A 22290-nucleotide genomic window follows, 5' to 3' on the forward strand; every position below is an offset into this window, starting at 1 on the left:
GGCACCGCTGGGCGCCCAGGGATGCCGCGGAGATGCGGCAGAACGAAAGAGAAAGCCCGCACCTCCGCCAAACAGCTGAGCGGCGGGGGGGGCACGAAACTGGCTGCCTGGAGACTGAGGAACAGGAGGGGGCAGGAAAAGCCTCACCCCGGCACTTCAGCTTCAATGGTGAGTGACATCGTCGCGTAGATGAAGCTGGTCACCACCCCCAACCTTGCCTCCCTAAATCTCCCGCTGGTTGCGAGGTGGGACCTGGCATCCCTATTCTCAGCCCTAGGGTTGCCAACCTCCAGGTGGTGGCAGGAGATCTCCTGCTATTACAACTGATCTCCAGCCAATAGAGATCAGTTCACCTGGAGAAAATGGCCGCTTTGGACATTGGACTCTATGACATTGAAGTCCCTCCCCTCCCCAATCCCCACTCAACCCTATTGAGTTCAGTGGCAACCCTATTCTCAGCCCCCACCTACCTCACAAGGAGTCTGTTGTGGGCAGGGGAAGGGAAGCGATTGTAAGCCACTTTGAGATTCCTCCAAGTAGACATAAGCGGGGTATAAAAACCAACGGTCTTCTTCCTCAAAGGAGCCATTTTCTCCAGGGAAACTGATCTCTGCAGACTGGATATCAGGGGTCATTCCAGACCTCCAAGCAGCACCTGGAGGTTGGCAACCCTAGTCTTCAGCCCAGTTTCACAGTTGGGCCTGCTCACTAGGAGGCTGTTTTTTTTTTTTTTTTCTTCCGCAGGAAAGCCCATGTCACAGATTACGAAGCCATTTGCATGCATCCAATGTACTGGGCCCGACTTTCCCCATAACAAGAATGTGCAACCAAAAAGGAAGATTTTAGCTGGGCTAATCATTCTGAGTGCCAACAAATGGCTTAGCAGCTGCCATAGAAAACAATCTGAAGAGGGACGCATGTGGCAGCAGTAATACATAAACCAGCCCTCTGGTTAGTTCTGGTGGGCAGTCAATCACAATTATCAAATGCATGAGATCAACAGCGACTCCCACACTGGCATGAAATCAAGAGGAGGTGCCCCCTGGGCAAAAAGACAGCAGACAAGCATATTGTACACGCCTTAGGCAGAAGCACATGCCTGGAGGTATTGAAAGGATATGAACCTCCATACAGAAGAAGTAGAAGAGTTGGTTTTTATATGCTGACTTTTTCTACCGCGTCAGGAAGAATCAAACCGGCTTACAATCGCCTTCCCATCCCCTCCCCACAACAGTCACCCTGTGAGGTAGGTGGGGCTGAGAGAGCTGTGACTAGCCCAAGGTCACCCAGCTGGCTTCATGTGGAGGAGTGGGGAAACCAACCCGGTTCGCCAGATTAGTGCCGCCGCTCATGTGGAGGAGTGGGGAATCAAACCCGGTTCTCCAGATCAGCGACCACCGCTCCAAACCACCGCTCTCAACCACAACACCATGCTGGCTCCCACATGCACTCACTCACAGAGTGAGAGAGTTTATTAAAGTCTCCAAAAAAATCAAACCAAGGTGATAAGGCTTAGGGCAGTAGCCCAGGCTAGCCTGATCTTGTCAGATTTTGGATGCTAAGCAGAGTCTGCCCTGGTTAGTAGAGAGAGCCAGCGTGGTGTAGTGGTTACGAGCGGTGGACTCTAATCTGGAGAACTGAGTTTGATTCCCTACTCCTCCAGATGAGCAGCAGACTCCAATCTGGTGAATCAGGTTTGGTTTCCCCACTCTAATCTGGTGAGCCAGGTCAGTTTCCCCACTCCTACACATGAAGCCTGCTGGGTGACCTTGGACGAGTCACATTCTCTGAACTCTCTCAGCCCCACCTACTTCACAAGATGTCTGTTGTGGGGAAGGGAAGGTGATTGTAAGCTGCTTTGAGACTCCTTAAAGGTACAGAAAAGCAGGGTATAAAAACCAACTCTTCTTCTTCTTCTTCCACTTGGATCGGAGACCAACAAGGAACTCCAGGGTTGCTATGAAGAGCATGTCAGTATGTCTCTTGCCTTGAACACCCTCTGGGGTAACTATAAGTCAGTTGTGACTTGATGGTAAAAAAAATGGAGTCTTAAAATCAGAAACATATGGAGCTGCCTTAAACCAAGGCAGGTCACTGGACCATCTAATAGTTCTGACTGGTCATGCCTGCTACCCAAGATCCTTTCATTGGGAATACTTGGGCCCTTTTGAATGCCAAGGAAATGTTCTACCACTGAGCTCTGTTCCTGTCCACTTAATCAATCAGGGCTTCCATTTACAGGCAATGTGTCAACTACTAGCTTGCTTTTTTTATTTTTTTTTGAACAGCCTAACCAAAATCATTCTTACCAAAAGCCACTGTAAAACCCACAAACACATGAATCTGCCTTATACTGAATCAGGCTGTTGGTCCACCAAGATCAGTATTGTCTACTTAGACTGGCACTGGCTCTGCAAGGTCTCAGGCAGAGGTCTTTCATAAGAACATAACCCTGTGTGCCATTCAAGCAACAAACTGTGTTTGGGATAGTTTCTTCTTTTCCCTTTTCTTAGTAGCAGCATAAGAAAGGAGAGTGTCTTCAGCAGACTTTGGCTGCTGGCAGCTTGCTGAATATTTTCAGCAAAGGCACTAGGGGAGAAGAGAAAGGTTTATTTTAAAAAGCTACTGAACTAACAGGCAGTGCCCCAAATTACTTCTCCGTCAGCCGAACCATAAAAGGACTCAAGATAGAAGCAGAATGCCCAGCAGCTGGCATCTTTCAAAGGAGCATACTTTATTTTTGCAACATTTCTGATGTGGTAATATTCCCCCTTCCAAAGAGGTCTTTAAAATTAGAGGCCAACGAGACAGAAATGTTCTGTGGTTCCAGCCTTCTATATCATTTAGAAAATTAAATCTAAGCCTAAATTGGTCAGAGATATTAGAATCTATTTCCAGTCAAGGCCCAAGTGAATTTTACTTTTGGCACAAGGGTGATCCTAGAAACAAGATCTCCATAATGAATTCCCCCTGTCACTGTCTCTGACATAATTATGGTATTTTGTGTACATGTGCAGAATTAATTCCATGTAGAGCTTGAACACAACATACAAACTGAACCACAAACTGCAGAGGTTTGTGTAATGAAAAGCCTGGCAACAGCTTGCAAAATGCAAATGTCCTTAGAACAGGCTGACTAAATTCTCTCAAGGTCTGAATTCTTTCAAGAGCTAACTAACTTACCCTGGTCTTGTCCTTGAAGGGAGAAGAACAGAGTCATTCTTCACTATCTGCCAGAAAGGTGTATCTGAAATTACCCTTCCTGATTCAGCTGCCAGCTGTCAGCTGCTCATATCTCAAGAGCAGAAAAGTCCTGCTATTCTCAAACCTTGAGAAGGTCTACTCAAAGACCTCAAGGCTATAAGTGCAGTAAGCTTCTTGCTTTCTATAACCTTGCTGAAGGCTATGTTTCCTACTGACCAGATGGTTACATGTTACAATGTGAGCAATAATTGTGTTTTATGATTTATATAGTTATACATTGTATTGTAGATTTCTAAATAGTCTCATTTAATGTGTATTGTACTGAAGATGAGATTGGTATGAAAATTGAGTATATGGAGTGATCATGGAGCTCAGAAATGATTGTTTATACTTTAAGCAAAATAGACTGAAAGGAAAGGAAGCCCATATTTGGTCATGGAGAGAAGTTAATAACCTGAACAGTTGCAACTGTACATTATTGCACTGCTCATGTTATCTGGAAGTGGGGAGGAAGATATCCCTCCTGATGGCAAAATCAACACTCTTAATGAGTCTGAAACAGTATAAATACAGCCACAGTAAGCCCAGAGAATCAGAACCTTCAAAAGGCTCTCAAGAAAAGGCTGACTGGTATGTATGGATTAAATACATTACTCTAGACTTTATTAATTAGATACTTTGAACTGAATCAGAATAATTTGACTGTTATATTTTAGAAGTTGGATTTTGAAACTGAATATTATATAAGACTTGCTTGCTTTACTTCATACATTGTAAATACATACATTGTACTTTGACAAAGAGTTTTTATAGAAGTGTTAAAGACTTGATAATCTGCATTTACATATATTTTACTAGAAGTATATCAATAAAAAGACTTGCTTTTTAAAAGTAAGTAAAGTTGTTGAGTCCTGCTTACTCGATGACTGGCTGAATAAGATAAGTTCACTTCTCAGTAAGTGATACATTCTAAGAGCCTGTCATCTGAACAGCACGACCCGCTTCACCCCTTGCCCAAAATTTGGCCTAATATTTAGAATGATTCCACACCCCTACCATCCATCTAAGCAACTCCATTTATCACCTATCTTTTAGAGGAAGAGGAAGAAGAAGAAGAAGAAGAGTTGGTTTTTATGTGCTGACTTTCTCTACCACTTAAGGAAGAATCAAACCAGCTTACAATCACCTATCCCTCCCCTACCCACAAGAGATACCCTGTGAGGTTGGTGGGGCTGAGAGAGCTCTAAGAGAGCTGTGACTAGCCCAACCTCACCCTTCTGGCTTCATGTGGAGCAGTGGGGAAACAAATCCAGTTCACCAGATTAGCCTCCACAGCTCATGTGGAGGAGTGGGGAATCAAACCCGGTTCTCTAGATCAGAGTCCACCACTCCAAATCACCACTCTTAAGCACTACACCACTCTGGCTCCCATTTTCATCCCACCCTTCTTTGGGACAGCATGCACACATAATTCTCCCTTCCATTTTATCATCACAGCAGCCCTATGAGGTAGGTAAGGCAGAGAGATAATCTGTTTCAGGGCAGATGGGAATTGGAACCCAGGTCTCCCCAGACCCAGTCTAACCACTGCACCACACTGGCTCTCAATTCTCAGCATTATGACTGGGGGCTTGGAAGCCACGTTGGACAGTAGAGCCGCTCACAACCAACAGGTGGGAGCCAAATTTCCCTCTGCCATCTGCAAGATTTTTCCTACAGCATATTTGGATAGAGTAGTGATATAGTAGCCCTGACCTGGATGGCCCAGGCTAGCCTGATCTCAACAGATCTCAGAAGCTAAGCAAGGTCAGCCCTGGTTAGTATTTGGATGGGAGACCACCAAGGAAGTCCAGGGTTGCTGTGCAGAGGAAGGCACTGGCAAACCACCTCTGTTAGTCTCTTGCCATGAAAACCCCAAAAAGGGGTCGCCATAAGTCGACTGCGACTTGACGGCACATTACACACACACACACACAATGTGATATGGTAAGGGTGCCACAAATCTCCTTTCTAGCTCTGGTTTGTTATTTATTTGTTTATTTATTAAATGTATAACCCTCCGTCATTCCCGGCCAAGCCAGGCTCAGAGCGCGTAACAACATTTAACACCATAGAACATCAGCTAAAACCACAATATCCTAACACAAATCTAAACCAGGAATAAAATAACAAGATGGCGTTCTCATAATAGGGAGATAGCAGCCACTCAAGACCTTGTCAGGCAGTGTAACCCCCACCAGTAGGGTCCACAGCTCTGTGTTGGGAAATACCTGGAGATTTTTGGGGCAAAGCCTGAGGAGGATGGGGTTTGGGGAGGGGGTGGGACTTCAATGCCATAGAGTCCAATTGCCAAAGCGGCCATTTTCTCCATGGGAACTGATCTCGATCAGCTGGAGATCAGTTGTAATAGCAGGAGATCTCCAGCTATTACCTGGAGGTTGGCATCCCTATTCTATCCCCAGCCAAGGCCGGGCTCAGGAAGGTTCACATCAGGTAAAACAACGTTTACACAATATGCAGAACAGTCTAATTCTAATTAAAATGTTGAATTCCAATTTAAAACAATTTAACTATTTAAAACAACGGAGCGCAACTATCTGCCCCATAGGGCCAAAAACCAGCCTTCCCTGGCGGTCTCCCATCTTCAATGAGCTTAAAAGGCATAACTCTGTTTAGGATTGCACTGTTTGTTGGGAAGCCAAAATAAAAAAAATTCAGCTTGTATTGGTTTCAGAAAGCCAGAACACTACCATTTCGGTATGACAAAAACACTGAGAAAGTTCATAAAGAAAATAAATCTGAGAAAAAGTGTGATTCCTTCCCCCCCCCCCCCCAAAGATTGCTAGAGCCACCGTTCTCACCCTTGTTACCAGGAACTCTATGGGCAGAACTTCCTGTAAGTAACCAACGCTTGGTGACTTGAGCTTGAGAAGGTGCAGAAAAGAGCAACCAAAATGATTAGGGGACTAGAGCAACTGTCCTATGGGGAGCGGTTAAGACGCTTAGGGCTGTTTAACTTGGAAAGAAGGCGGCTAAGAGGAGACATGAAAGAGGTCTATAAAATTATGCATGGTTTGGAGAGAGTGGACAGGGAGATGTTTTTCTCCCTCTCCCATAATACTAGAACACGGGGTCATCTGCTAAAGCTGGAGGGTGAGAGATTCAAAAAAAAATAAAAGGAAGTATTTTTTCATACAACGCATAGTTAAATTGTGGAACTCCCTGCCCCAGGATGTGGTGATGGCTGCCAGCTTGGAGGGCTTTAAGAGGGGAGTGGACATATTCATGGTGGAGAGGGGTATTCATGGCTATTAGTTAGAATGGATACTAGTCATGCTGCATATCTATACTCTCTAGTATCAGAGGAGCACGCCTATTATTTTGGGTGCGGTGGAACACAGGCAGGACAATGCTGCTGCAGTCGTCTTGCTTGTGGGCTTCCTAGAGACACCTGGTTGGCCACTGTGTGAACAGACTGCTGGACTTGATGGGCCTTGGTCTGATCCAGCACGGCCTTTCTTATGTTATGTTCTTTTTAATTTCAATTCAAATCCTATGCAATTAAAAAAAAAAAACCAGTTAACTTCAAGATAACTTTTTTTCAGGACCAAAAGGCTATAAAGAGAAGCCACGTGTTGCCAGAAGAGCAACATCATAATATCTCCCACGCTTCTGCTTCTATGTTGGCTTCATCAAATTAGCCCTCTGTCAAAACAAGCGGTGTGAAATTAGCATGGAGCGGTTTTGTCAACATGGATGATTTTGTTGACATCGTTGTTGTGTGTAAACTCGTTTGGGTGCTTGGTCCAAAAATTTGCGGTTTCACTATCAAAGCCTGGACGACATAATCGCACTGCAAAGACTCATTTGAGGATGTGTGGATGCGCAACCTGACAGTTGCGACTACAGCTAGATCGTTGTTATGTAATAAAAAAAAGGTAAAGGTCCCCTGTGCAAGCACCGGGTCATTCTGGACCCATGGGATGACGCCACATCTCGACGTTTACTAGGCAGACTTTGTTTACGGGGTGGTTTGCAAGTGCCTTCCCCAGTTATCTACACTTTACCCCCAGCAAGCTGGGTACTCATTCGACCGACCTCGGAAGGATGGAAGGCTGAGTCAACCTTGAGCCGGCTACCTGAAACCGACTTCCGGCGGGATCGAACTCAGGTCGTGAGCAGAGCCTGGACTGCAGTACTGCAGCTTACCACTCTGTGCCATGGGGCTCCTTGTTATGTAATACAGTCACAATATGCCCTTGCAGTCCCCTATCAGTTCAGAACTGCCATTTGCCCACTGATGGTGCTTGATTCTATCTCTACACATGAACATATAAAGCTGCCTCATACTGATTGGGACCACCGGTCTAGCAAGGTCAGTATTGCCTACTCAGACTGGCAGCGACTCTCCAGGGTCTCAGGCTGAGGTCTTTCACATCACCTACTACCTGGTGCTTTTAACTGATGATGCCGAGGATTGAACCTGAGACCTTCTGCGTACTAAGCAGATGCTCTGCCACTGAGCCACGGCCCCTCCCTAATCTAATCCCCGTATGCTAAACTTTGAAGACAAGAGTCTTTGGAAAAGACAATTATGCTAGGAAAAGTTGAAGGCAGCAGGAAAAGAGAAAGACCCAACAAGAGAGGGATTGACTCTATAAAAGTAGGGTGGCCAACCTCCAGGCAACAGCTGGTAATCTCCTGCTATTACAACTGCTCTCAGTTGTAATAGCAGCAATAGAGATCAGTTCAGCTGGAGAAAATGGCCACTTTGCCAATTGGAGTCTATGGCGTTGAAGTCCCGGCCCTCCTCAGGCTCCACCCCCAAAATCTCCCGCCAGTGGTGAAGAGGGACCTGGCAACCCTATATAAAGGAAGCCACGGCCCTCTGTTTGCAAGACCTGAGGAAGACTATTAAAGATAGGACGTTTTGGAGGACATTGATTCATAGGGTTGCCATGAGTTGGAAGCGACTTGACGGCACTTCACACACACACACACACACACACACACACACACGCACACACACACGGTAAACTTTAAAAGCCCATACTGCACCAAGCATGCAACACTGGCCCTTCTGCGTGTGTGTGTGTGTGTTCACACCGCTTCGCATTGATTTAGCAAAGTCAACCGCCAGCAGCAGATGCTTTCTCTGCTCCGAGACATTAGCAATCCCTAGTAACCAACACCTAGTTACCAAATGCACAGCAGTCTGCCATGGTCCCCGGTGGCTTGTTTGCATCGTAAGTATTTGTGACATTTTCCCTGGGGGTAAATTAGCTCGCCCAAGAATAGAGGCTGATGCTGTGCATATTCGGCTGCAGAGGAACGCGGGGCGACCTCCTTGGTTATTCCAGCAGCGGGGTGTGTATCGGGGATGGCCAGGCCCGTTAGACCTCACAGCGAAGCCCTGAGAACCCTGAGCACAGCAAAGAAGGCATGCCGTTCCACCCTGCACTGTAAACAGCACAGGAACAGATGAAGAAGCAGCAGCAGCATTGGATTTTATATGCCAACTTTCTGTGCCTTTTATGGAGAATCAAACTGGCTTACAATCTCCTTCCCTTCCTCTGCCTGCAACAGGCACCTTGTGAGGTAGGTGGGGCTGAGAGAGTTTGGAGCGAACTGTGACTAGCCCAAGGTCACCCAGCAGGCTGCATGTGGAGGAGTGGGGAATCAAACCCGGTTGTCCAGATTAGAGTCTGCCGCTCATGTGGAGAAGTGTGAAATCAAACCTGGTTCTCCAGATTAGAGTCCCCTGCTCATGTGGAGGAGTGAGGAATCGAACCCAGTTGTCCAGATTAGAGCCTGGCACTCATGTGGAGGAGTGTGAAATCAACCCGGTTCTCCAGATTAGCGTCCGCCACTCGTGGAGGAGTGGGGAATCAACCTCGGTTCTCCAGATTAGAGTCCATCGGTTCTCCAGATTAGAGTCTGCCGTTCACGTGGAGGAGCGGGGAATCGAACCCGGTCCTCCAGATTAGAGTCCACCGCTCATAGCCACTACACCACACTGGGCTCTCAATGAGTAGCAGCGGGCAGAACAGCTTGTGTCTCAGTAGTCACTGTGAAAAACACTTATAAACTGTCTCACGATCTGACGAAAGGGAACTTTGACCCTCGAAAGTTCATACCCCCAAAATCTTGTTGGTCTCTAAGGTGCTACTGGGCTTGAATCTAGCACTTCTACTGCAGACCAACATGGCTACTAGGGTTGCCATAGAGTCCAATTGCCAAAGCGGCCATTTTCTCCAGGTAAATTGATCTCTATCGGCTGGAGTTCAGTTGTAACAAGTGAAAGTGAAACAACAAGTGAAAGGTATATACAGTGATAATGAAATAAGGTATGCACAATGTTATAAAGAAGTCCACATAAATGTTTCCACAATGTCAGTATTGTCAACTGAGACTGGCAGCAGCTCTCCAGGTTTTCAGGCAGAGGTCTTGCACGTGACCCACTGCCTGGTCCATTGAACTGGAGATGCCGGGGATCGAACGTGGGACCTTCTACATGCAAAACAGATGCTCTTCTGCTAAGCCACAGCCTCTCCCCAATCCTGGGTATAAGGACTGATACACCTGGGTTTCCCAACCCTTTTGAGCCTGTGGGCACCACTGGAATTCTGACATAGCATGGCGGGAGCAGGCACAAAATGGCTGCTATAAAATGGCTGCTGCAGGAGGCGGAGCCAGGTAAAAAAAATGGCTGTCGCAGATTACATCCAGTCACACAATGAGGATTCTTGTGTTGCGATGTTGCCATAGCAATGTTTTTTAAAGCCACATAGCCAATCAAATCTCCAGCGGCAAAAGCCCCACCTGGCCCCACCCACTTTCTTTCTTGGACAGCCCCAGAAAAGGTGTCCACAGGTGTCATGGCACCCAGAGGCACCATGTTGGGGACCCCTGGGATAGACCTTCATTCTCACTCATAACTGAAGAGGTAAGCTCTGACTCTTGAAAGCTTGCACCCTGAAAATTGTTAGTATCTAACCTTTCCCAACCTTTTTTTGACCAGGGACCACTAGGACTTTTTTGTTCGGTGCAGGGACCCCAAGGTTCAAAATAAAATTCTGGGAATTTGAAAATAAACTTTAATCATAACTGTTAGTTAAACATTAAACTTAGAATTATATTTGAATATATATATTCTATAATAGAGAACTTTTAATTGAAAATATTAATTTATTATGGGTTTATAACTTTGTTTCGCGGACCTTAATTTAGTTCTCGTGGACCCCTGGGGGTCCATGGACCCCCGGTTGGGAACCAGTGATCTAAGGTGCTGCTGGACAAGAATTTTGTTCTGCTATTACAGACTAACACGGCTACCCACCTGAAACAATCTTCATGGAAAGCTTAAAAGCTACCAACTCGATCCTATCTTACTGCCGCGACTTTACAGATACAATTCCTCGTGAAACATAAACCTAAGTGTAATGGCCTTTGCCTATCTACAAATAAAAATATTTACTTACTATTTACATAAACTTACTTACTATTTACATAAACTGAAGTGTAACTGAACTGAAGGCACGTTCTTGAATGCATGCTCACCGGGAATTGAAATGAGTGTATAAGCTCCTCCCATTTATCCTCACCTGCTTAAAATGTGGAGTGTGAGCTCACCAGGGTAGAGAACTTCGCACTCAGGTGTAGGTGTGGCTGTACAAACAAACCGAAAGGCCGAACCTGATACAGTATGGCCAAAACACACTTTGGTAAATCTGCACCAGATTATGAAAACTGTTCACACTGAAAAATGGCATACCAATATTGGAGGAGGAGGAGGAGGAGGAGGAGGAGGAGGAGGAGGAGGAAGAAGAAGAGGAAGAAGAAGAAGAAGAAGAAGAAGAAGAAGAAGAAGAAGAAGAAAGAGGAGGAGGAGGAGGAGGAGGAGGAGGAGTTGGTTTGCATATGCTGACTTTCTCTACTACTTAAGGAAAAATCAAACTGGCTTACAATCACCTTCCCTTCTCCTCCCCACAATAGACACCCTGTGAGGTAGGTGATGCAGAGAGAGCTCTAAGAGAGCTGTGACTAGCCCAAGGTCGCCCAGCTGGCTTCATGTGTAGGAGTGAGGAAACAAACCCAGTTCTCCAGATTAGAGTCCCCTGCTCATGTGGAGGAGTGAGGAAACAAATCCGGTTCTCCAGATTAGAGTCTGCCGCTCATGTGGAGGAGTGTGAAATCAAACCCGGTTCTCCAGATTAGCGTCCGCCACTCGTGGAGGAGTGGGGGAATCGAACCCGGTTCTCCAGATTAGAGTCCACCGCTCCAAACCACCACTCTTAACCACTACGCTAGCTCTCTCTTAACCACTACACCACACTGCTACTCTTCTGTATTATCCAGAAGACCGAAATCACTGTGCGTACATTTTGCTGCTATTCGGGGGAATGTATGCCCTCGTTAAAAATCGGTTTCTGCTCAGTGGAGAGAAACGTGCTGCGGCAGCATCTGATTCTGCCCAAGCCAAGATGCAAACTGCAAGATTATAACCCACAACACTTCCTTCGTTGCTTCTCCTCCTGACCACTAGAGGCAGCCTGCTCCCACCCAAACCCACCCAACTCAGCCCTGGTTGTTCACCACAATTGGCAACTCTGGATTGGGAAATTCATGGAAATTTGGGATCGGGAACTGGGGAAGGCGGGGTATGGTAGGGGAGGGACCTCAGCAGGGTACAATGCCACAGAGTCCACCCTCCAAAGCAGCCCTTTTCTCCAGAGGAACTGATCTCTGTAGTCTGGAAAACAGTTGTCATTCCGGGAGATCTCCAGGCCCTACCTGGAATATAATTGCTTAAAATTCTAGTACATAAAAACACCTGGCTCATGTCCCTGTTACCATTAAAGACAAAATTGGGGGGAAACGCTACCCCGCAAAAAAAAACATCTGCAGAGATTTTTTAAAAAAATCAGCTATGAAACACAGAAGTTAAAAACAGGGAAAGAAAACAGAAAAGGTGACAATCTGCAGCCCTGGGTCTTTATATTATCAATAGGCAGCAGGATTGCCATCTCCGGCCTGGGAAATTCCTGGAGATTTGGGGGTCGTGCCTGCGGAGGGGTGAATCTGGAGAAGGCTTTCACCCACAATTTATGATTTACCATGGAGTTTGCCATCTGAAGCTGCCGTTTTCTCCAAGGGAACTGACCCCTGTCGTCTGGAAACCAGTCGTAATTCCGGGAGAGCTCCAGGCTCCGCCTGGAGGTTGGTAAGCCCATTGTTAACACAGTGGGAATGCCGAAGGACACACCAGAGATGGCCTAGGAGTACAGGCCAGATCCCAACGCAGAAAGCCCACCACCGACACCCGAGTGGCGATGCCCTACAGAAACGACAACTGTTGCTCCCCATCTCGAATCTGATCCAGTGGTAGCAAAACCACACAGACAGGCACAGTGGGGGGGGGGAATTAAATGGTTCGTCCTGGTTCAAGCAAACTTGCAGGTGAAGAGGCCCCACGGTGGAGAAAGACAGCCGAGCTTTCTGCTGCAAGACGCGCACGGGAACCCGTCGGCCATCTGTCCCTCCTTTTATCTCGCCCACCTATTTACTCAACTGTAGTGTTTGCCCGGAATTTGGATCCAGCAGCTGCGTTTGTCTTGTGAAACATCACTGGGGTTATCTTTCCCCCCTCTCCAAAACAGATCTATTTATGGAAGCGACATGCTCCGGCATGTAATAATTTAGCTTATAATATCACACACACAGTCTTTTTCCATATCAGTCCAGGCGGGTGCGGCAACAAAGGTCTGCTTGGTGCCAAAGAGTACAGCGACATGGTCCACAATTCTGTGACTCAGCAGAGTACAGATGCCGGTCCTGTGCTTACACTCTTCCCTCCTATCCTTGAACGGTACAGCTGACCACGCGGATGACCTGTGGGTGGCGGGGAGGAGAACTGGCTCTTGGGAGCACGGGGCCAATTTTGCCACTCCACTCCCCCATCATCATCTGCTTGGCGGTACATGCATCCTAAGACACCTTTGCAAGAGAGCACCTGCTCAGACATTGGATGGCATGTTTTTTGTTTTTTTTGTGTGTGTGTTGTTGTTTTTCTGTCTTGCGGGATCCTTGTCCAGGTAAGAACGAAGCAATAACCCCAGAACTGCTTGATTGGGACAAGTACATCTTCTTGGACACCAGCTGGTTCAGATGCGAGTCTTACCGGCCTGTGAACTCCTTGGCGCAATCCCACAAGCCGTGGACAGCTTGCCCTCCTAGAAGAATGCTGAATTTGCAAGTTACAGCCGCACAATGTTGCACAGAAACTTTACAAACAATGACTCGACGGTTCAACGGTTGATTATCGCTGCTCAACCCATATGCTCTAAAGAAATCCCGTTCATTCCACGAAAGTGCTAGAGGATTTTAGCATACCATCAACAGCAGAAAGGCACGGATTAGGTATTTGGGGGTTAGCCTTTTCATCCAACCTTATACGGAAACAGATTTTCTCTAAGAGGACACCAGTTTCCAGGTTATCGGCCTGTTCTGTGAGTGCCGTGCTGTTGCCCGAAACAATGATCCAACCCAAATTGTTCAAGTACTAAGTGTGTCCAACAATCTTATGGCAATGGACAGACACACAGGTTCTTGTGACTAGTGGCATCTAACAATATACATCATTATCCTGCAATGCACACCAAGACCTCAGCCTTAACATCCAGAACCGGAAAACTCATTTTCGAGTGCATTTTACCGATGTCATCGGTTCTCATTTCCAACCACGCTTTGGATCAAAACCCAAAGCACCCAATTCCTGCCACAGGTACGAAACAGCATTCAAACACAATCAGAGCATCGGGAGCTGGCATATCCAAGCCCTCATTTTTCTTCCTCGACACCACAAAGACGGATCAGAAACGCATTCAGAACGCGCTACAATGGACCTGCCTTCGCAAACTTCTAATCTGGGATCTATTTGGGACTCCACCGAAGCAGCACAACAGCAAACCAAAGGAAGACGGAAATGTTCTGCGCTTGTAAGCGCCCACACCAAAAGGCATGCAGCACGCACTGCACAATACCAAAGTTCTATACGTTCACGCAAACTGCAGAAAGCCAATGCTTAAATTGCCAGCAACTTTTAAATGTTCTTTTTTTACATTGGGCTGTGCTCCCGGAGGAGCATACAAAGGTTAGCAAGAGTGTGCAGAGCTTATTAAAAGACTTCAAACTCAAGGGTGATTCTCCGGACCCTAAATTTGTGTTACAATCCCTCCGTTGTTGTTTTTGAAGTGCTATCAACACAACGGCATGCTTATCCCTGGGTAGTATTTCCCAAGAGCCTGCGCATGCGTACCCACTCCAGGATTGGTTCAGTATTACCCGCTGAAAAGAGATCTGCACATTTTTGGCTGGACAGGACAAGACAAATATCCGATCGGCTTTCAACAACCCTAGGAATATTTGAAACGGCAGCCACCTTCCAATAAAGTTTGTCTCCGCGACATCTTTGTGCACGGCGATTCTCCAGCAACAAAGTTCTGGCCCCGTGCTCAGATAACTGTTTTGGAAATGTCCTCCCCACCCCCTGACACACACATGCCTTCTTCAGAAGAGGGTTACACCCCTTCCAACTTTTATCAAGAGACTGGCATTTGTAAAAAAACAAATCTCCCCCCAAACAGTGAACAGTTTGTGTAGCATCTTTTCTATTTCTCAGAATCTCAGGCAGTATCTCACAAGAGGCCCCAGAGGCTGGGCAAACACAACATGGTCTGGGGGGGTAGGGGGGAGACTCGCTCTGAAAGGGATCTTTATATGCACATATGAAGGCTCCCTTGCTATTAACTTTGTCTGCTATTGACACAGCCCAGTGCAAACAGAGAAGTCCCTTTCTGAATAGCATGAGTCACGGTGTCACCGCGCCGTTTGCATTTCCCTGTTCTCTCCCCGGCTGTTGGCGGAAAAACAGACCAGCTCTGGTTGAAACATATTCTCGCAAATGCATTGCGCCGCAGGGAATGCCCGTCCCCTTTTGGCCGCCACATCGACTCTTGTCACCTACAACCGCCCCCACAAGAAAGATGTAGCTAGCTAAGCAGCCCCCCGAAACTTCTCCGACAGACAGGCGAGTCAAACGAGAAAAGGCTCGCGACTTTTAGGATGTTAAGACTCGCGCGCACCCCACTTAAGCCGCGCCGGTTTGGAACGGCCCGCAGAGCTGCCATCCTTGAACACATCTAGCAGGGTGCAAACAGCATGGAGGTCCATAAAACTTCCATGGAAGCCAGCTCAGCTGGAAGCAGGGCATTAACTAACGTCTCAGCGTTAACTGGCGGAAAGTGAAAAAAAAGGAAGGGAGGGTCAGCCAAGATGGGCAATCTCCGGCAAGCACGAAGTTCATCGTAATCCTAACGCCCGAAAGCAAAAGAGGCAGTTTTGAGATCGGTTCAACCAAACAAAAAGCCAGAGAGAGAGAGAGACAGAGACACACACAGAGAGAGTGAGCAGCTGCTGACTCCCAATATACTTCTCCCGGGCTCAGCAAAACTGTCCATTGTTCCAAGGCAGAAAGAAAGTAAGAAAACTGCTTGTTTAAAAAGAGAGAGAAAGAAACCCGCACAAGCCTATTTTGCCCAGATACAAAACAGCCCATTTCTCCTTTCTCAGCAATTTGCCGATGACCAACGAAACCCGGGACCTTCTGCATCCAAACGCATTTTCTGCGTCGGCGTGGGGTGCTTGTTTGTGTTTTTTCCTTTTCCAATAAAGCTCCATGTGCGAACGGTGCGGCGCTTTCAGAAGGACCTAATTAAAAGATGACCACCCCCACCCCCCAAGAGAGGAGAGGGGATGGAATCGGAGATGGTTTGTACCTGGCAGGGGGAAAAGGCATCGGGGAGGGGGGAGAGGAAAAGGGGAGACTGCAGGCTTGTGAAAGTTTCCCCCCCCCCCACCCTAATGCAGTCCCACCGAGCAACAAAGTTTGGAGTCGCAGTAATTCCATGCCCCCTTTCTCCCCCCCCCCTCTTCAAGCACACCCCCAAAACCCAAACCCGACCCCCCAAAAAAAACCCAAAATTGCACGCATTGGGGGGGGGGGAGAGGAGAGAGAATCACCTTATTGTAGCCGTAGTAACCCAAACACTGGGCAAAGTCCACACTGGACGGATCTCCGGGCAAAGCGCTCCCCGAGGCAGCGGGATAAAACCGTACATCCATGGCGAAGGGTGCCTTGGGGGGGTGGGGGAGCGAAGGAAGAGCGCCGGGGGAGGCAGGGGGGGTCCCAAACGGGGAGGGGGGGTCAGCCTGAAGTCCGGAGAGGGGCCTGCCCGTCCCTCCCCCCCTCCCGACGGAGCTGCGCCGTCCCCGAGTCGAGCAAGTGGCCGGGCGGCGCGAAGTGGAGCGAGGGAGCGGAGCCCGGCTGCCCGGAGAGGGGGGGGGAGGGAGGGGGATGCGAGGGCCGGGGGGGGAGGGCCGAGCGGCAGGTGAGCGGAGGGAGGGGGAGAGGCGCAGGTGAAGGGGGCCGGGCCCGCAGGGGGGGGGGATGGAGAGGGAGGCGCGTCCGGCGTGGCGAGGGGAGAGGGGCGAGGGGGGGGACCCGCCGCCTTCGCCGGGCTCTCCTGCCTGCAGCCGCACAAAGGAGCCACGCGCGAGCCGCGCTCCCCACCCCCCACAACCCGCCCCGGGAGAGGGGGGGCGGCGGCGGGAGCGCGCGCTGGGCGGCCGCGCCCCTCCCCGCGCCAGACGGGCTCCTCCGACGGGAGCGGCTGGGTGGGGGGCCGCGGGCGGGCTGGACGGCTGGGGGGGGCGGGCTGGGGGAGAGGGGGTCCGGGAGGGGTCCGCCGCGGCTGGGGGCGCAACCCGCGCCCTCGCCGCCGCCGCCCCAGCGGACCGCTCCGGAACTGCGGGCGGGGCTGGCCGGGGACCCGTGCCTGTTCGGACGTTCGGGCGGCGTCGGTGCCCGTTCAGACGTTCGGGCTGGACGCGTGTACGAAGCGACAGGTGGAGCAGTCTACAGTGGGAGACCCTGTGGTGTTTGTTTGTTTGTTTGTTTGTTTGATTGATTGTTTGTTTGTTTGTTTAAATCAGCCCTGCTTTGGTTGGGATGGAGCGGCATATAAATTCAAAAATAATTTATATGTGTGTGTTTGTGTATGTATGCATGTATGTATGTGTATATGTATACGTGTATACACACACACTATATATATAATATATATGTATACTATATAATATACGTGTGTGTATAAAATTATATGTGTGTGTGTGTGTGTGTGTGTAGAAAAGTAGAAATATATATATTATATATATATTAGTAGAAAAGTAGAAAAGAGAAAGAGTCCATACATGTATATACACATACACACACTATTTTATATATATATATATATATACACACACACACACACACACACACAATGTATACTATATAATATATACACATAATATATGTGTGTGTGTGTATAAAAATAGATTAGTAGAAAAGAGTAAGAGTCCAGTAGCACCTTAAAGACTTAACAAAAATATTTTCTGGCAGGATATGAGCTTTCATGATACCTCTGTTTTATATTTATATATATGTGTGTGTGTGTGTGTGTGTGTGTGTGTGTGTGTGTGTGTGTGTGTGTGTATCTATACACTTACACATAGATATAGATATAGATATAGATCAATCTATGTGTATAGATAGATAAGATGCTTCATTCGCACCCTGCTTTTGTCCTCAGTGAGGACCCCAAGAGCATAAGGCTAGGGTTGCCAGCCTCCAGGTACTAGCTGGAGATCTCCTGCTGATCTCTCTCCCTGATCTCCAGCCAATAGAGATCAGTTCGCCTGGAGGAAATGGCCACCTTGGCGATTGGACTCTCCGGCGTTGAAGTCCCTCCCCTCCACAAACCCCACCCTCCTCAGGCTCCGCCCCCAAAATCTCCTACCAGTGGTGAAGAGGGACCTGGCAACCCTACATAAGGTTCTTCTCCCTGGGTCCGTTTTTTTTCTTAACAATCATCCTGTGATGTAGGTCAGGCTGAGAAACAGCGGTCTTTTAATGCATGGCTGTTTCACTCGCCGTCACCCTTCCGATGGCTTCGGGTCTTTGTTTGGATTATGCGTTCCATTTCCGACTGTCAGAGGTCACCTTTCTCTCCTCCTGCGTTTCCTCGCATTTTGACCGTGTTTTCAAATTCGAGATAAAACAGGCCCCTCAAAACATGTGTAAAACGCGGGGGAAACGCAAGGGGGGAGAATGAGGCAACCTCTGACCGTCGGAAACAGCACGCACAAACCAAACAAAGACCCAAAATCGTTGGATGACGACGAATGAAACAGCTATGCATTAAAAGACGAGCAACTTGCCCGAGGTCACCCAGAGTGCGGATTCGAACCTGGGTCTCCCATATCCAAGTCCAACATTCGACCACTACACTGTCCACACTGTACACTCTTGTAGTACTTACAGGAACAGACTAGAACTGAGTTCAGGTGTCCATGCCGCCCCCTTGGGATCTTGGACTGGGATCTTGGACTCACCTGATCTACTTGACAGGGTGTTTGTGAAGGGGAAAAAATGGAGGGGAGAATCGTGTCTGTAAACCTCGGTTCCTTGGAAGGAAAAATGGGATGGGGGGAAAATGGGATAGGTAGCATCCCCTAGGGTTGCCAGTTCTGGGATGGGAAATTTCCTGGAGCTTTGGGGATGGATTCCAGGCATTATGGGGGCGAAGCCTGAGGAGGGTGGGGTTTGGGGAGGGGAGGGACTTTGATACCATGGAGCCCAACGGCCAAAAGCGGCCATTTTCTCCAGGTGAACTGATCTCTATCGGCTGGAGATCAGATGTAATAGCAGGAGGTCTCCAGCAAGTGCCTGGAGGTTGGCAACCTTAGTAGTTGAGTCTAGTCCACATGTTCAGCCGCCAGTCAAAGAGGGTGTACTGATCATGTAGGGTGACTGTTCAAGTGTGAATCAGCTGATTCCACCCCAAAAGCAGCACTAACTGACATGAAAGTGGGGTTTTAGCAGCCCGCTTGACATGTTACATTGGCTCGCACAGCTGATGATGGGATTTTGTCGTCATTATCAGGAACTGAGCAAATGCCCAGAAGTTTAATTGAGTAACGTGCATGCTTGGGGGTTGGACTAGATGACCCTGTTGGTCCCTTCCAACTCTGATTTTATGAATGCTTCTGTGAACGAGCCCTGTGGATGCAGAGAGGGAGAGAAAGGACTGACCCGCACATGGTTGCGTTTTGGTCACTTGTTGCGCATGTGAGCATGAGATGCCACTGACACATTTTGCATGGTCTCTTCCCTCCAATGCAATTGGTTATCTCGTGCGTACAGAATGGTCACTTGGTTTCCCATGAACTGAGCCCTGTTCACAAGTTACAGTGAACGCACAAACAATCCATGTTCAGCATACGCTTGATTTTTTTTTCTTTGTTCACGTACTGAGTAATTCTCACATTGCGTTCAATGCTTGTGTGATTGAAATGCCACATGGCACTGGTCCCCGGTTTCATGAATATGCCTTGGTTTTTTCATACAAACAGATGTACAGACATACATGCAAGATGGACATGTGTTCACTCTGACATGTGAACAGGGCTACTTGACCAGTGAACAACTTGCAGGTAAACATGGAACGTGGACACTGCTGAATGGCACTATGGCCCAAGTGAGATTAGATAGGAAAGTGTGGTGCTTATTCAGACATGCATATCTTCATCTTAAATGATGAGCTTGCATTTGTGAATCAGAGTCAGTCTACAGATTCTGTTGGGAGTAACCAAAGGGCCATAAACAAATGATGCACATAAAAAGCCCAGATTTAACACATATTGAATGTCCAGATGATATTGCCTGTGCAATCCTAAACAGAGTTACGCTCTTCTAAATCCATTGGATTTACAAGTGTGTGACTTTGTTTAGGATTGCATTGTGTATGTTACATAGGGTCTCTTCATACATTATGAATTTCCTGCTCAAAAGGAGGGGGGGAACTAAACCGTTTGGTGTGGAAAAGAACATGAATCTTGCATGTAGGTTGTCCAGATTGAGAAAAACAAGCAGAGAATGATGTGAATACAGTGATTCAGACATGGGTTTGAGTAGTGCTTGATACTATGCGCAAGAGTTTCATGCTATGGGAGACAAAAAATAATCCCATGCAATGACCAATGCGGAAAGGCCAAACCAGACCACATGTATGAATTGTTAGAAGAAGAAGAGTTGGTTTTTATATGCAGACTTTCTCTACCACTTAAGGCAGAATCAAACCGGCTTACAATCACCTTCCCTTCCCCTCCCCACAACAGACACCCTGTGTGGTGGGTGGGGCTGAGAGAGTGTGACTAGCCCAAGGTCACCCAGCTGGATTCATGTGGAGGAGTGGGGAAACAAATCCAGTTCACCAGATTAGCCTCCGCCGCTCATGTGGAGGAGTGGGGAATCAAGCCTGGTTCTCCAGATCAGAGTCCACCCAGTTCTCCAGCTCAGAGTCCACTGCTCCTAACCACTCTCACTTGAAGCTGGAGGGTGAGAGATTCAAAACAGGTAAAAGGAAGTATTTCTTTACACAACGCATAGTTAAATTGTGGAACTCCCTGCCCCAGGATGTGGTGATGGTTGCCAACTTGGAAGGCTTGAAGAGGGGAGTAGACATGTTCATGGAGAATAAAGCTATTCATGGCTACTAGGAAAAATGGATACTAGTCATGATGCATACCTATTCTCTCCAGGATCAGAGGAGCATGCCTATTATATTAGATGCTGTGGAACACAGGCAGGATGCTGATGCTGCAGTTGTCTTGCTTGTGGGCTTCCTAGAGGCACCTGGTTGGCCACTATTTGAACAGACTGCTGGACTTGATGGGCCTTGGTCTGATCCAGCATGGACTTTCTTATGTTCTTACTCAGTATTGTAACATCATAATACTTGCTATATCCAAGGAGGAGGGAAAGGGTTCAGGGTGTTGTGGGGAAACAGTGGCAAATAAATGATTTTTGTGTTTATGGAAGTGGATCACTCCACCATCTTAAGTATTTTTCTTATACATTTCCACCCCATACAAAGCACTTGTTTGGGGTCCAAAGCAGTAAAAGTGGAGAGTATTTGGCACAGGCAACATATTTCCTGTATTTATACTTTAGAGGTTCATAAAATGTGCAGCCTTTTGCATCTTGAAATTAATCAAAGCTTCTAGAATCTTATTTATAACTAGACAGATCCTCCAGAACATTTACATTTACTGTGTTTTTCATGTTCTGTAAGTAGCCCGCTCTTTGCAAAGAGTGTAATTAAAACAGCCTGGTTTTGTACAGTGAGTGGATCACTTCAGCCAAGGATTTCTTTTATAATAGGTAACCTTTTGTAGAATTTTTTTTTTTGTTTTTTTTTTTTTTTTAGTGTAAAGCACCCTTTAGGCAGTGGTATATAAACCTCTAGAATCAATCGTTGGCACTGTAAGAAGAGATTTCGTTCCATGATCAGGAAAAACAACCCCAACAATGTTTCATTTGAATTATCAGTGTTTTTTGAGAACATATTAGGAAGGAATACACTCATTTCCCGCTTAGACAAGCAAACTGTGAGTAGATTCATACAACGGCCAATGCAGGGTTCTTTTTTCTCCCGAGCCCAGATTGAATATGAGTGGTGAAACTGATTGTGTGAACATGTGTTTAAAGTAAAAACAGTTGAGGACTAAGTAGGTCTCTTCTCTCACCACGACACAGTGATGATTGGTGAATCTCCTTAAGAATGTCAGAGCAGAAGTCCATCTGACCCAACTTGAGAGCCAGCGTGGTGTAGTGGTTAAGAGCGGTGGACTCTGATCTGGAGAACTGGGTTTGATTCCCCCACTCCTCCACATGAGTGGCGGAGGCTAATCTGGTGAACTGGATTTGTTTCCCCACTCCTACACATGAAGCCAGCTGGCTGACCTTGGGCAAGTTACAGCTCTGTTGGAGCTCTCTCAGCCCCACCTACCTCCCAGGGTGTCTGTTGTGGGGAGGGGAAGGTGATTGTAAGCCCATTTGAGTCTCCCTTAAGTGGTAGAGAAAGTCGGTATATAAAAACCAACTCTTCTTCTTCTTTTGCAATATTGGAGATGGTGCAACCAAAT

At 47.5% G+C, this 22290-nt stretch overlaps 1 protein-coding gene across 1 annotated transcript in view; it reads right to left on the reverse strand.

Annotated features, from left to right (window-relative positions):
* TOX3 (TOX high mobility group box family member 3) overlaps positions 1-16399 on the reverse strand; it is a 112254-nt gene extending 95855 nt beyond the window's left edge. Inside the window, exon 1 of the mRNA XM_056862723.1 lies at positions 16285-16399. Within this exon, the coding sequence (XP_056718701.1) occupies positions 16285-16386 (102 nt within the window). The 5' untranslated portion in view covers positions 16387-16399. The remainder of the gene's footprint in view (positions 1-16284) is intronic.
* Between the last annotated feature and the right edge of the window lie 5891 nt (positions 16400-22290).

This window comes from Euleptes europaea, chromosome 17 (genome assembly GCF_029931775.1).
Source record: "Euleptes europaea isolate rEulEur1 chromosome 17, rEulEur1.hap1, whole genome shotgun sequence".
NCBI lineage: Eukaryota > Metazoa > Chordata > Lepidosauria > Squamata > Sphaerodactylidae > Euleptes > Euleptes europaea.